Source organism: Mobula hypostoma, chromosome 9 (genome assembly GCF_963921235.1).
Source record: "Mobula hypostoma chromosome 9, sMobHyp1.1, whole genome shotgun sequence".
Lineage (NCBI taxonomy): Eukaryota > Metazoa > Chordata > Chondrichthyes > Myliobatiformes > Myliobatidae > Mobula > Mobula hypostoma.
Genome location: NC_086105.1, coordinates 125888258 through 125904379, shown reverse-complemented (window position 1 = coordinate 125904379; position 16122 = coordinate 125888258). Strand labels below are relative to the sequence as shown.

The 16122-nt window shown below is 37.8% G+C and overlaps 1 protein-coding gene across 2 annotated transcripts in view; it reads left to right on the top strand.

Annotated features, from left to right (window-relative positions):
* The window catches only part of abcc1 (ATP binding cassette subfamily C member 1 (ABCC1 blood group)), a 120744-nt gene that overhangs the window by 21209 nt on the left and 83413 nt on the right, over nt 1-16122 (top strand). For both annotated transcript variants that reach the window (XM_063059071.1, XM_063059070.1), the window contains exons 5-10: nt 3169-3294; nt 9228-9289; nt 10309-10440; nt 10574-10789; nt 14244-14421; nt 14950-15111. In XM_063059071.1, the coding sequence (XP_062915141.1) occupies nt 3169-3294; nt 9228-9289; nt 10309-10440; nt 10574-10789; nt 14244-14421; nt 14950-15111 (876 nt within the window). The remainder of the gene's footprint in view (nt 1-3168; nt 3295-9227; nt 9290-10308; nt 10441-10573; nt 10790-14243; nt 14422-14949; nt 15112-16122) is intronic.

Here is a 16122-nt window from a genome sequence, read left to right as displayed (position 1 = left end):
CTTAGAGCTTTTCCGAAATGGAGATACAATTATTGCTAATGGAATTACTGTTGATAGCTGGTGGTTTATGTTTGAGTTTCTCACTGTCGTAAACTCTGCTCAGGTAGCTTTCAAGAGCACTAACAACTCTTCACCTGATTCAAATGGTTATATTTTACTAGTCAACTGGGAAACAGTGATTATGGGCTATGTGACATGAGTTCAGGGATATTAATTTATACCAAGCCAATTGATGTTCAGCTGATGTAGTTAACCAGAATTTATTTAATATTAATTTGGACCAGAGCCTGGCATGTACAACTGCTTGTATGTGCATTCCTTCACCTCTACCTGCTACCTCCAGCCCCACTTTCCTCTAGTGTACTGATTCTGTAAAATATTTGGCTTTTAATTCAAATGACTTTGCCTCCTTGGTTATTTGGTGCTTTGTGCTTCTTGCTGTTCACTTTTTGTTTTGCACCTTCATCTCTATTTTCAGGATATTAAGGATTTCCATCTCTTACTACTGGCTCCTTGTTGACTTTAAAATGTCGTCCATTTGTTTCAAACATACTTTTCTTCACTTTTCTGCACTTTACCTTTTTAGTATGTCTGTTCCCTTGTCCTATTAGGCTTTTTTTCCTGCCCCTGCCTTACCATTGTGTGCATACTTGTACAATAGAGTTACTATGTAACTGGAAGTTGTTCAATAAAGATGTCAGGCAAAAAATGCCACATGGTAAAAGAGGTGCATATAGAGAAAACCCATTTGAGATTAGTTTCAGATACAATGCTTATGGTTTAACATTGTGGGGGATTTTCCTGACCCCAGAAATCATCATGGCTTTATTGTTGAAATTATTTAAGTTGTGCAACTTCTGTATTCCTTTATCACGTTACAGTTAAGATTTGTTTTGGCCATATGTAAAATGTAACTCTTACATAGGTAAAATGGTACATTTTATTCCTATAAACCTAGACATTTTAAAGGGATGCACTGGAACAACAGGGTACAGTGGGCCAATAATTGGCATTTCAGCAACACCCAAAATGCCGGAGGAGCTCACTAGGTCAGCCAGCATCTGTAGAGGGGAGTAAACAGTCGACATTTTGGGCCAAGATCCTTCATTAGAACATCAATTGGCATTATAGTGGCATCAAACCAGGCAAACAGAGTTTTGTGATTAACTCTTACGGCAACCAATGCTGTTCTCTCATGAAAGTGTTCAGGAAATTATTCGCAGTCTACTGGCACAGCATGTGGAAGATGACCTTTACTTTGGGGAGCTTGGGTTCATTGACAGAACTGATGAAAGCATGGTTGTTAGGTGTGGTGGAAAGATGATTGGATTGTTGATGAGAGCAGGTTCAAGTTCCTGGTGTGTCAACATCTCCGAAGATGCATCCTGGGCCCAACATATTGATGCAATTACAAAGAAGGCACAACAGCAGTTATATTTTATAAGGAGTTTGAGGGGATTTGTTATGTCAGCAAAAATTGGAGCCCATTTCTGCAGGTGTATCGTGGAGAGCATTCTAACTGGTTGCCACACCATCTGGCATGGGGGCGGGGATGGGCTACTGCACAGAATCGTAATAAGCTGCAGAAAGTTGCAAACTCAACCAGCTCTATCATGGACACTAGTGTGGTAAACCATGTATATATGTTGTAACTCGGTTACCTGTCTGGACACACCCCTCTGCTGACTGCCCCTGTGGCTCCTCCCACAGAGTCCTGCATAAAGGTGTTCGCCTTGCCCCTCCCCCTCAGTCCGGGGGCAGACACTCACTGTGGAGGTCGTATTGTACAGCGAATAAAAGCCTTTCAGTATTTTACCAAACCTCAGTCTTTTGGAGTAATTGAAGGTGCTTCAATTTTATTCGCTGTACAATACGACCTCCACAGTGAGTGTCTGCCCCCGGACTGAGGGGGAAGGGCAAGGCGAACACCTTTATACAGGACTCTGTGGGAGGAGCCACAGGGGCAGTCAGCGGAGGGGTGTGTCCAGACAGGTAACTGAGTTACAGCATATATACATGGTTTACCACAACTAGCCTCCCCGACATCGAGGACATCTTCAAAAGGTGATGCCTCAAAAAGAGGCATCCATCATTAAGGGCCCCAAGCACACAGAATATGCCCTCTTCTCAATGATATCTTTCGACACATTCAAGATGGAGATGCAAGAGCCTGAAGGCGTGCACTCAAATTTTCAGGAACAGCTTCTTCCCCTCTCCCATCAGATTTCTGAGTGGACAGTGAGCTAAAACATGAACACTACCTTACTTTTTTTTGCTCTCATTTCACATATATATAACGTAGAATAAAGTGTGTGTGTGTGTGTGTGAGGAAAAAATGGGTGTATCTATAAAAATATTAAAAGTGTGAAATGAGAGTAAAAGTGTGCATATATATGTGTGTGTGTGTGTACGCGCGCTGTCTTTCTCGTGCACTCTGGTGCGTGCTCTCTCTCTCCCTCTCCCTCTCCCCCTCACGCGCGCGCCCTCTTTCACGCGCTCTCCCTCTCACACACACTATGTACAAGTACCGTGCAAAAGTCTTGGGAGCACATTTATAGCTAGGGTGCTTAAGACTTTTGCACAGTTGTGTGTATTGATTGTAATTCATAGTCTTTTTATGTATTACAATATACTGCTGGTGCTGCAAAACAACGTATTTCACGACATATGCAAATGTTATTAAACTGCATTATGAATTCTGAGTAAGTAGAGTGTGTTTGGAGGATGAGCATAATCTTATTCAAGAATCTGCTGGAGGAACTTGGCAGATCAAGTCATATATGTGGGGAGAAAGGAATCATAGATGTGTTTGGTCAAAACCATGTAATTTTATAGCAGGAAGAACAAGGAGTGCCCAGTGATAATTGTCTCCTTGGCAATTTTGTCCAAGTTGCATTAAAATCATATCATCATCTGTGATCCAGATGCGAAGGTCACTTGTAATAGGAAGTACAAATTTTCTAAGTGGATCAATTTGCTTGGGAGCTGTTACAATTTAATAATAAAAAAAACCAGGCAGAAACTTTTATTTAAACAGACCAGATTTAATGACAAACTTTTTGTGATTTTTGAATTACTTTTGTCCATTAAATGTATTACATGTGTTCATAATATGAATAAAACTTCTGAACAGTAATTTTCTAATTTTCTACTTTTTTTTTCCCCCAGAAACCTCTGGTTGATACTTTTCGGGAGGTCACCTTTTATATCTATTTTGTTCTCGTAGTGATAGAATTTGTTCTTTGCTGCATAACAGATCATCCTCCTCTCTTCTCTGACTATGTTAAGGACGCTGTAAGTATTAAATGGATTTAAAGAAAACTGACAGATATTTGCCTTGTGAAATAAAATTCTGGGGGGTGTGGTGCAGTGGTTGTTACCTGCCTTGTAAACTTAAGGACTGAATTAACAGTTCAGGATTCATTGTGGCAGCTGTGATATTTAAATTTGGTTAAAGACATGGGAATTTTTTGAAATATCTGGAATGATTAGTCTTGGTAATGTTGATTAGAAAAATGCTGGATCATTGAAAAATCTTTTTGGTTTGCTACCCTCCTGGGGAGGGGATGTGTCATCTTTCCCTGCTTGAGTGTATAAATGACTCCAGACCAAGCCCATGTATTTGTTTCTTAATATGGTACTCATTTGTCATTACTACCTTCTCACAGGGATGTTTACTTTCCCCTTAAAAATAATTAATTTGTGATGTAGAAATATTAGAAATTCTGTAAGCTAAGGAGTTTAAGAACTGAGCCTCTACACTTCCTCTTCCAGGTGAGTAGTGCATGGGTGACCATCTTATGGGTTGCAGAAAAAGCAGACAATGTAAGACTCCTGTGGCCAACATATAATGTAATCTGGTTCTTAGTGAGGAAGGTGGTTCTTTGATTCACAATTTTGGTGACAACCAAGTTAAATATCCAAAATACAGATTTGGAGGCCTCAAGAATATGGGAGCAGGTTAATAGACAATGCTTTTCTTCTCCCTTTAAGAATAAAGATAGAAATATTAGAAGGGTGGGGCCGAAAAATTGTGAGGGTGAAGGGTTTGATTGCAAGTATTTTAGTGAGGAGGATACCGCTAATGTAGATGTGTCGTGGATGCAGTGGCTGTACTCAATGCAGATGAATGTTTTGGATAAAATTAGATTTGGAGATGGAAGGGAATATAGGAGTGGTGAGTGCTTGAGTGCTCATCCTTTGGGATTGTCAGTAGGTCCTTTTGACCTGGCCATTAATAACATACAGTTGGAAAAAATGCAGGTAAAGGAAAGATTTGTCATCTATGTCAGGACACAGATGAATTGCTATAATGGATAGATGTGTAACAAATGAAATGTGGTGAAGCAAAATGTAGAGATGGGGGGAAGACACTGTACATTGATGTAATTTTAAAAGTAGCAATGAAATTTCTGTCATTCTGTAAGTATACCATATAAATATGAGGATAAAGCTGAGCATTTCAGGTTTTGAAACAATACTGAACTACAGAATGCATAAACATGAAAATGTAATTCTGTTGTTGAAGTTGGGGGAATACCACATAATGTCTCTGACATTCCATGAACCTACGGGACCTCTCCCAGAGTGTTTTTCCCCATTGTTGTTAGGTTCCACTCTGAATTTCTCTGTTCCTTGTACCAGACTACAAGAGGATTAAATATTTCAGGTTTAAAACTATCAATTTTTATTTTGTCATTTCATGGAGCATTGTGACCAGCTCACCTATTAGAACCAACAGACAAACCTTTAGAACCTTTTGTTTCAAAACAAGCTGAAGATGGCTGTCTTCTACTTGAGTGGTTCTGCCGTTAGCCTCTTGGGAAAGTATCAATGACAAAGCATAAAGGCCTGAATTTTGTAATCACCAATAAAAGGTTGTTGAACTCTGAGAGAACCATTTAAACTATTGCCAATTTATTGATTTATTTTTCTCCTTATTCCAGCTCTTTTTCATCTATGCCTTTTCTTGGTTATTCGCAAGTAGTAACCTAGAAGTTTGAAGAACAGATTACATTCCCTTTTCAATTTGTATTATAAAAACTAATTTTAATTATTGTAATACTAATTTATATTATAGAAACTTTAATTTTAAAATAAAGTTTAAAGATAACTGTTTTAAGCCAACTTATTTTATGCATTGATTAAAGCGACTGGATCTCACATCATTTATCACAACCCAGTAAAATTATTCATTAGTATTTGGCTTCCCACCTAAAAACTTATTCAACAAAGTATAAGTTTTATTTTTACTGCAATAACTATTCATTTAAGGAAGAAAAGTGGATTTTGCTGCAAATCTGATTCTGTGGGTTTATTGCAAGGTTGTCAATATGTACTCTTTAGAAGAGCAGAGTATCATTGACATCAGTCTCTGGATTCCAGTGCACATGCACTGTACAGGTACTAGATGTTTGTCAGATTTAGTCATAAGTTGATTGGTAGTTTCACCATCATTTGTCAAATTGTGTTGCGCTACCATATTGACGAACAAAGCACAAGTTTTGAATGCTGCTTTCTATGACAAGTTTAGACCTTGATATCCATGAAGTGGATGATACTAAGGGTCATAATTGAGGTATATAAAATTGAGAGGTATAGATGGGGCAGACTGCTGGAATCTTTCCACTTATCAGATGTGGATAAAAGTAGAGGACATAAGTTTAGGCTAAGTGGTGAAACAGTTGAAGGGGATTTCACCCTGAGAGTGGCGAGTACCTGGAATGCATGCTGGACAAATGGGTTGAGACTGGATTACTGGCAGAGTTTTAAGAAGTGTCTAGATGTGCATGTGAAATGCCAAAGCATAGAAGATTAAGGGCCTTGTGCTGGAATGTGGGGTTAATACAGACGAATGTCCCTGGCTGGCGTGGACATGTGGTGGGCAAGGTGGCTAGTTTCCATGCCCTATGACTCAATGACTCTGACTCTTAAGTTGCCTTTTTGAATCAGACTGTTTTTCTTTCTCCCACTCTCTGTGACACAAATACTTCCACCTTAATACATAGGATGGAAAAAAGAATGTAGTTGATAATGAACTAGAATTTGTATGGCCAGTTGCTTTGAGAGTTCTGTTGCTGACCTTAATGACAACTTATCATAAAGACTTGGTGATCACTAAAACCAAAAGCAAAAAGAAAAATCAGTTTAGCTTTTGATGTCCCTGAATCCAGCAGCTGTGATACTTATAAAGCTGCTGAAATGTTATTGTGTTGAAGTATTCTTTCACTACAAACCTAAAATTTCTTTAAGTTGCCATTTTAAAACCTTGTAAGAATACAAAATAGACATTTGGAATATGCACATAATTAAAACAGAGGCTGAACTATTGAAAACTTTTTAAGATCCTTTTAAATTTGTGGAAGGACAGCATCCATATTTTGGGCCAGTTAGTTATAACTTGGTAAACCATAGATTAAGTTATTTAAGAATATTGGCCATATGCAAATTACTGTTTAAAAAAATTCAGACTCTCTTATAGCAGGGCTACTATATGAGTATCTGAAATTCATGCAAGTTAATGTAATTTTTCCCTTGATTCCCTTGATGAGGACTTCACATTCTGTGAAATGTGCTTGATAATTGGTAGCATATTTGGTTTTTCTGCAGTAGCATAGTGGTTAGCATGATGCTATTACAGCTCAGGACATTCAGGAGTTGGGAATTCAATTCAGGCACAGTCTGTAAGGAATTTCTGTACGTCCTCCCCGTGGAATGCATGAGTTTTCTTTGGGTGCTCCAGTTTCCTTGCATGGTACAAGGATGTACTGGGTTAATTGGTCATTGGAAATTGGCCCATGATTAAGTTAGTTAATCAGGTTTGTCAGGGGCTGCTGGGGTAGCATGGCTCGGAAGGTCAGAAGGGCCTGTTCTGTGCTGTATTGCTAAATAAGTGAATTTATTACACATTTATGAAAATCCCCAAATATCAGTTTCAAAGAGCGATTGTGGAGGACAACAATGGCTCTTCTATCATTACTACTACTTAACAGGTCTTAATTGGTTCAATATCTTTGTTTCTTTGGTATATATAATACCCCTTTGAGTGCAACACAAATTGTTCAATAATTTCAGCATTTTGTTGTTGTCTTTTACCATTTATAAATTGCTTAAAAGGTTATGCAGACTTTAACATGCACTGAAAATGCAATTCAAGTTGTTTTATTTACCATTGTCAATCTACTAGGGTTTGGTTTCCATGGATTAGTTCTGTATTTTGCTTGGTTTTACTGTCTGTGTTGCCTGTGACTATGGTTTCCCACCTGCGTTAACAGTAATTTCAATTCTATTTCCTCTTGTGTTTACCCATTTAAAAGTCATCCCATAATAGAAAGAGCATTTAAACTTGCTTCCAAATGCTTTTCTTGACCTTCATTTGTATTCAAGGTTACTAGTTTGGACACTGTTTAGCTGTGCTTGACTCCTTTTTGCACGTATGTGAACAAACCTTTGTCTCTTATTTTCCTGTGAAATTGACTTTGACTGATTTGGAAATTGCTCTAATTGGCTTGCTTGACTGAGCTGGAAAACAAGGGAATTTTCCCGATTACGTGAGTACCGCAAGCAGTTAAGACAAGTAGTAAATTGACCTTTGCTGTAGGAAGTTTTTAAGTGCATGAACAAGGATGTACAGGACCCTGTTGAGACCACATCTGTAGATTTGTTCTCCTTGCCAAAGAGGGGATGTACTCAGAGGGAATGCAGCAAAGGTTCACCAGATTGATTTCATATAAGAAGATACTGTGTTTACTGGGCCAATATTTGTCAGAATTTAGAACATTGTAATGGGATCTCATTGAAATGTATAACATTTTGACAGGGCTAGATAGGCTTGATATGAGGAAGATGTTTCCCTTAGTTGGGTACTTTAAGGTGAAAGGGAATTCCTAGCAAAGTATGGGATAAAATGTTATGATTAAAATGATGATTTTTGTTTTACACATTGGGTGGAGATCTGTACAGATCTCTACTATAAAGAACAAGTCTTTTAAAGTTATGGATGGAGCTGTAGGTTATCGAAGGTTACAAGAGGATATAGACAGGATGCAGAGTTGGGCAGAAAAGTGGCAGACGGAGTTCAATCGGGATAAGTGTGAGGTGATGCATTTTGGAAGGACAAGCCAGAAGGCTGAGTAGAGGGTTAATGGTCATTTACTTAAGAGTTTGGACGAACAGAGGGACCTTGGCGTTCAAATCCATACATCCCTCAAGGTCGCTGCACAGGTTGATAGGATAGTTAAGAAGGCCTATGGGATCCTAGGCTTCATTAATAGGGGGATTGAGTTCAAGAGTAGAGAGGTCATGTTGCAACTCTACAAATCTCTGGTGAGACCACACTTAGAATATTGTGTTCAGTTCTGGTCACCTCATTATAGGAAGGATGTGGAAGCAATGGAGAGGGTGCAGAGGAGATTTACCAGGATGTTGCCTGGATTGGAAAACAAGTCTTATGAGGCAAGGTTAGCAGAGCTGGGACTTTTCTCTTTGGAGCTTAGAAGGATGAGAGGGGACTTGATAGAGGTCTACAAGATTATGAGAGGCATAGATAGGGTGGATAGCCAGTACCTGTTTCCCAGGGCACGAATAGCAAACACCAGAGGGCATATGTATGAAGTTAAGGGAGGGAAGTTTGGGGGAGACATCAGGGGTAAGTTTTTTACACAGAGGGTTGTGCGTGCCTGGAATGACTTGCCAGGAATGTTGGTGGAGACTAAAACATTGGGGCTATTTAAGAGCCTCTTGGACAGGCACATGGACGAAAGAAAAATAGAGGGTTATGGGGTAGCGTGGGTTTAGTACGTTTTTTTGTAAGAAATATATGGGTCGGCACAACATCGAGGGCTGAAGGGCCTATACTGTGCTGTAGTATTCTTGTGTCTTCTAGTTATTTCAGATGCAAAGATTTCTAGGCACTCGGCATCAAGGGTTATTAGAAGAGAGAAGCTGTATGACTGTGTAAAGGATAGACCATGATTGCATTGAATGCCAAAACAGGCTCATAGGGCCAAATGGCATCCTGCTCCTGTTTTCCCATGTTTCTATTATTTTTGTCTGACTCACTGATGTCTTTGACCTTAAATCATTGCTACCAGTTCGGTAAACTCTACCTTAGCTAATTTGAGGTTCCTCGCATTTGAACATCTTGACCACAAAAACCACTGAATGTTTCATTTTGATTTTATTTCTTTGCTCAAGCAGTAATTTGTTTTTCCTCTTTTTGTATCTAGAATCTTTGCCCTGAGCTAGGTGCTTCGTTCCTGTCGAAGTTAAGTTTCTGGTGGTTTACAGGGTATGTGATATTATGTTGGGTATCTTCTTGAAATAGATTGTTTAAAATGTTTCCAAATAAATAGGAAGTAGTAATATGTAAAATGCATGCACTTAGGTAAATTTCTGTCCTACAAATGCAGAAGATACTCTTGTGGGGAGAAAGCAGTGTAAAAGTTATTTAACTCTTTTTGTATGTCAGCATTGACAAAGAGTAAAAACTTTTATTCGCCACTTAATTGAGCTGTAACTAAAACTTGCATGCTGACTTGAAGCTTTAACTTAATTCTCTGAACAATTATTAAATAATATTCCTTCAAAGTACCAATTTTGTTGTTGTTAGAATACACGTGCATTCTGTAGAAAATGACCTTGTATTACACTTCTTTACAACTGTAAACTGCCATGGGAAATTCCCATGGAGATAACTTTAAAGACTTTGCTCATTAGACTTTTTGTAAGTTATTTTGGTGTTAACAGTAACTGAAGAGAGAAAGCAATGTTAAATGATAATATAAAAATGCCAAGTATGTTCTAATGTCAATACCCAGCCCTGTTGTAATTTCTGTAGTTCCTTCATTAGATGTCAATGACATGCTGGAATGAAACAATTTATTTAGATTTTTCACTTTGCAAGGCCTTTGTACATAGTGAGTAAGACGTGCCTTCTGAGTAACACATCAGCTGACTTGGTATACCAAGTATTAGAGGAAATGAAATTGTCAATGGACACGCAACACACTGAAATAAATAGGTTAAATAGCCCTGTATTTAACAGCAGAGCAAGACATTAATTTGTCTTATTTGTATTCTTTGTTATTTACGGTTGCAAAACCTGTACAGCCATTTTCATGCAGTGCTTTTCTTTGATGGAAAATCAAGATTTTTATAAGGTCATTGTCTGAAAGCTAATGTTGATCCTGTAACTTTTATCTTTTTCTTTCTTGATGTTCTGTATTATAGGCTTGAAATTGTTTTATAATTTTAAAACAGATTTACAAACAAAGAGTTAAGACATTCTTTCTTGTATTCATTCCTCAGAATGACAATTCTGGGATATAAACAACCATTGCAGCCAGAAGATTTGTGGTCTTTGCATAAGAAGGATGAATCAAAAAAAATTGTACCGCAGCTTGTTGAAGAATGGGAAAAGGAATGTTCCAAGATAATAAAGTAGGGGGTGTATTGCTGTTCATGAAAAACCCTTTTGTAGGTTTTTTAAAAATTTTGTTTATCTGTAAAAGGTATTATTTATCAGAATGCCCTCTAATTCTTGATTTTCTTTTTCTTCCTCATCTGAAAAAAGGCCAGAAAAGGCGACATACTCACCAAAGAAATCAAAATCGGTGAAAAAGGAACAGCAGAGTGCTGATGAAGCAGAAGTATTGATTTTGAAGAAAGGGAATTTGAAACCTTCATTACTCAAAGCACTTTGTAAAGTTTTTGGGCCATATTTTATGATCAGCTTTATCTACAAAGTGATCCATGACTTGCTAATGTTTGCAAGTCCTGAAATTCTGAAGTGAGTAGCATGAAATTGTAGAAAATTCTACTCTTTAAATCAAAATAATTATGTTCTTTTTCAGGACAATTATTGATATTGTTTGATTCAATGGGGTGCACTTAATTCCACTTGCACTTATGCCACTATGTTCAAAAGTTCAAAGTAACGGCATGGTAGTGTAGTGGTTAGCACAATGCTTTACAGTATCAGCGATCTGGGTTCAATTCCTGCCACTGCCTGTAAAGAGTTTGTATGTTCTACCCATGACTGTGTGGGCTTCCTCTGTGTGCTCTGGTTTCCTCCCAAAGACCAGTGGGTTGGTAGGTTAATTGGTCATTGCAAATTGTTCCGTGATTAGGCTAGGATTAAACCGGGATTACTTGGCGGTGCGGCTTGAACTACCAGAAGGGGCTATTCTGTGCTGTATCTCAATGAATAAATAAATAGAATTATTATCAAAGTACATATGTCACCATATACAACCCTGATATTCATTTTCTTGCGGGCATACATGCTAAATCCAAGGAACATCACAGAATGAAAGACCACATTCCGCAGAACAGACAAACAACCAATGTGCAAAAGACCCCAAACTCTGCAAATGGAAAAGAAAAGATAAAGAATAAATATCGAGAACATGAGATAAGTCCCTAAAAGTAAGTCCCTGGGTTGTGGGAATAGTTCGGTAATGGGGCAAGTGAAGTTATCCCTTCTGGCTCAAGAGCCTGATATTTGAGGGGTAACAACTGTTCCTGAAGCTGGTGATGTGGGTCTTGAGGCTCCTGTATCATCATCGTGATGGCAGCAGTGAGAAGAGAGCATGGTATCTATGGTGGGGATCCGTGATGATGGAAGTTGCTTTCCTGCTACTGTGCTCCATGTAGATGTGCTCAATGGTGAGGTGGGCTTTACCTGTGATGGTCTGGGCTTTATCCACTACTTATTTTAGGATTTTCCTTTCGATGGCTTTGGTGTTTCCATACCAGGCTGTGATGCAGCAGGTCAATATACTCCCCACCACACATCTATAGAAATCTGTCAAAAGTTTTAGGTAACATGCCGAATGTTCGTAAACTTCTAAAGGCATAGAGGTGTTGTCATGCTTTCTTTGTAATTGTACTCACATGCTGGACCCAAGATAGAGCCTCTGAAATGATAACACCAAGGAATTCAAAGTTGCTGACCTTCTCCATCTCATTCCCGGATGAGGACTGGCTAATAGACCTCTGGTTTCCTCTTCCTGAAGTTAATAATCAGCTCCTTGGTCTTGCTGTCATTGAGAGTATCACTATGTATCAATAATGTGTTATGCTAATTTTTATTTTTCATTAATAAGTGATTCTGTTGTGTTAAGTTTTTAATCTGTAATTTGCCTGCATGCCTTCAGAAAGTAGTTTTGTTTTCATTTACTCTTTTATATCTATTACAAAAGAATACCCATTGCAGTCTGGAAAAGTGTGAAGCAATACAATTTGGAAGGTTGAATTTGAAGGCAAAGTACAAGGTTAATGGCAGGGACTTAGCAGTGCAGAGGAAGAGGGACTTTTGGGGTCTACATCCAGATTCCTCAAAGTTTCTGAGCAAGTTGATAGGGTGGTTAAGGTGTTTTGTGTGTTGGCCTTCCTGAATTGGAAGATTGCATTTAAGAACCATGAGGTAATGTTGCAGCTGTCCAAAACTTTGATTCGACCACTTTTGGAGTATTATGTTTGGTTTAGTCACCTCATTCTATGAATATTAAGTTTCTTGTATATGAGAGTGTAATTGTAAGGTGATTGGAGAAAAGTATAGGGGGAATGTCAGAGGTAAGATTTTTGTATGGAGTGATGTGCATGAAGAATGTGCTCTTTGGGGTAGTGGTCAAGGCAGATACATTAGAAATATTGTATTTAAGGAAATCTTCAAAGGTTCAAAGTAAATTTATTATCAAATTACATTCACAGTAAATGCAAAGACACAATAGAAACAATGAAAGATTACACGCAGCAGCGACGGACAAACAACTCACTGCAAATACAAAAATAAAATAATAATTAAGCAAAAAATATTGAGAACATGAGTTGCAGAGTCCTTTAGAGTGAGTCCACAGGTTGTGGGATGGGTTCAGTGTTGGGATGAGTGAGGTTCAGTAGCCTGATGGTTGAGAAGTAATAACTGTTCCTGATCCTGATGATGTGGGAGTTGAGGCTCCTGTACCTCCTTCCTGATGGCCACAACGAGAAGAGTTCAAAGCAAGTATGTGTCACCATATACGACTCTGATATTCATTTTCTTATGGCCAATCACAGTAAGTACAAGGAACACGGTAGAGTGAATGAAAGGCCACCCCAAAAGAATGGCCAAACATTTGATGTGTAGAAGTCACTGATGTGGAAAAAAGAAACTGTGCAAATACAAGAATTAATAATTCTAAATAAATAAGCAATAAATATTGAGAATGAGATGAAGAGCCAGGATGTGTCCTTGATGGATGATATTTCCTTGCGACAGTGTTCCTTGTAAATGTGCTCGATGGTGCGGAGGACTTTACCTATGATGGACTAGGTTGTATCCACTACTTTTTGTAGGTTTTTCTGTTCAAGGGCATTGCTGATCTCACACCAGGCTGTGTTGTAGCCACATAGATGAAAGAGAAATGGAGGGCAATGTGGAAGGGAAGGGTTAGATTGATCTTGGAGTAGATTAACTGGTCAGCACAACATCATGGGCTGAAGGGCCTGTACAGTGCCGTACTGTTGTATGTTCTATGTAAAGTGATGGTGGATTTGTTGAGGAGTAGCAAGCTATTCATCTGAATACAATAAAATGGTGCCAAAGCCCAAAGGTCAATCCAAGGTCAGGTTGTGATTGCATGGAACTGTGAAGATGGGAAGCTAAGGAAATTTTAAAAGGATATCAAATATTTTCAATTCAATCATTTGGATGTTTGAAAATCCAGTACATTTTTGTCAAATGTTGAAATTGAGAGATTAGTGATGGATGTATTGAAATCATTGATTTTCTATGGCATAAAACTCTGGTTAGGAAATTTTAATGCTGAGCAGTTGATATGGGGATGGAGAAAGAGGATTATTATGAGAATGGAAGTAAGTGATTCTGGTATTAGAGAGGAACTGAAGCTTATCCCAGGGTTGAACTTTAAAAGTCCACATTGAATTTATTGCTGCTCCCCATGGTAGAGACTGGAATGGCATGAGTGCCAATGGAGTTGAAGCTACAGTAGATGAGATTAAGTTGAAATTATTTTAGTGTTGCTTGTGTGGGAGGAAAAATAACATAGTTAAATGTTAAACTTTGATTTTGCCCAGCACAATGTTTATAGTTGAAAACCATTACTTGCAATGACTTCTTAAGATTCTAGGTATTTGTCACTCTTTTCCATGCATTAACTTGCTTGAAACTAGACTGCCAGTGTGCAGTGACCATATTTCATACTTGAGCAAATGCTAATAAGTTTTTCTTTTTTTACCAGGTTGCTGTTGCAGTTTGTGAATAATGACAGAGCTCCATCCTGGCAAGGCTACTTCTACGCTTCCCTGCTATTTTTATGTGCATTTATACAGACTCTCTTCCTCCATCAATATTTTCAAATATGTTTTGTTACTGGAATGAGATTAAAAACTGCTATTATAGGAGCAGTTTACAGAAAGGTAAGCAGTTACAATGACAAAATATGAAACTAGGCCACAGTATATTGCTGTTTGAAGTTTCTTGCGTTCTAATATGATGAAGTTGAAATGTAAACACAATTATTGTTCTGTAAGGTTGTGGCCTGACAAGGAAATGTTACATATCATCTTCATGTTAATTGAGCCATATAAAATCTTTCAATATGGTAATAGAAGTGATTTTTTTTTTCAAGTGATTGCATATGAAATACAAGGCGAGGACTCCAATCTGTGAAACTAATGCTGGTTTTATCTTAAATGTTTTATAATGTTTCTGTTTTGATCTTTGCCTATTATGGAGAGCATGAGCAATGAATTCTATTGTAACATTTCTAATTTTCATTTAAGTATTTGCTTTATTTCTGAAAGTATTTGGTTAAAAAGATTTAAACTACCTGAGGGAAGTTGCTTTACATAGTTAAACAATTGCTATTGAACATATTAATATAAAAGCTCTTAACTTCAGAGTAGCTATATGTTGAGTAATCATTTTATTTGTTTTCCATTAAGGCCCTTGTTATTTCAAATGCTGCAAGAAAAACCTCCACAGTTGGCGAAATTGTAAACTTGATGTCAGTAGATGCACAGAAGTTTATGGATTTGATAACTTACTTGAACATGATTTGGTCTGCACCTCTTCAGGTTATCCTAGCTATGTACTTCCTGTGGCAGGTAATCCATTTAATATAGAACACTTTCTTTTACTCTTAACTCGGTGCTAAAATTTTCAAGGTATTATTGAGTTGTTTTTTTTTCTGGATAGCTTAGTGGATAGCCCATTTATTATTGTGTTAAGAAGCAATTTATAAATGGTTTATTTTTGTTTGTTTGTTGTGGGGGGGACTTGTAACTTAATCATATTCTAGAGTCTCTGTGGGCAGTGTTTTCTTTTCTCATCTGTCTCTTCCATTATATGTTATCTTGTGGGCTAAGCAACCTTTATATAATAAAAGTTTGGTTGAAATCCTATTGCATTCCATCTTACACTAATCATAAGTAGCTTCTTGTCACTCCCAGTGTACTACTTACTGTTTCATTTAATCAAGAACAACTTCATACACATTAATTGAAGATGCAAGATTGATGAGACCTATCCGATTTATCTGATTTATTTTTTATCACTTTGGTTACCTGATGTAATTGCTTGTTCTTCCATTCAATTTGCCGATTCCTGGATATTTTTTTTTTCCGGTTTGTTTTGCTGTTAATGTCTAAGCAGAGCAAATGGTATTGAGTCAATCGGAATCTCAAACATAATTTGCTGTGGTTTGCTTCAGATTCCAGCAGCTGCATACTCTGTATTAAATTGAGTGATAGTGATCTGAGAACCTTCGAATGTATGTTCACTGATCTTTGAAGATAGCAGGACAGGTCACTGTGGGTATAAATGCTTTATTAGGGGAGGGACAGAATATAAGGAGCAAGGTTATGCTAGGACTGTGTACAATGCTCGTTATTATCTTGAAAGCAGTGTACACTTGTGGATCTGCCAACCTGAAGACAAATATGATTGCAGTAGAGGAAGGGTAGAAGAGGTAAGAGAATGCAGCTGGTGTGGAAAACTTTAGAAAGGATGAGAAAATGTGATGTTATCCACTTCTAGTGAACTGAATTTGAATTGACTTGATTTCTTACATCGTTCACATACATGAGAAAAATCTTTACGTTACATTCTCCATCTAA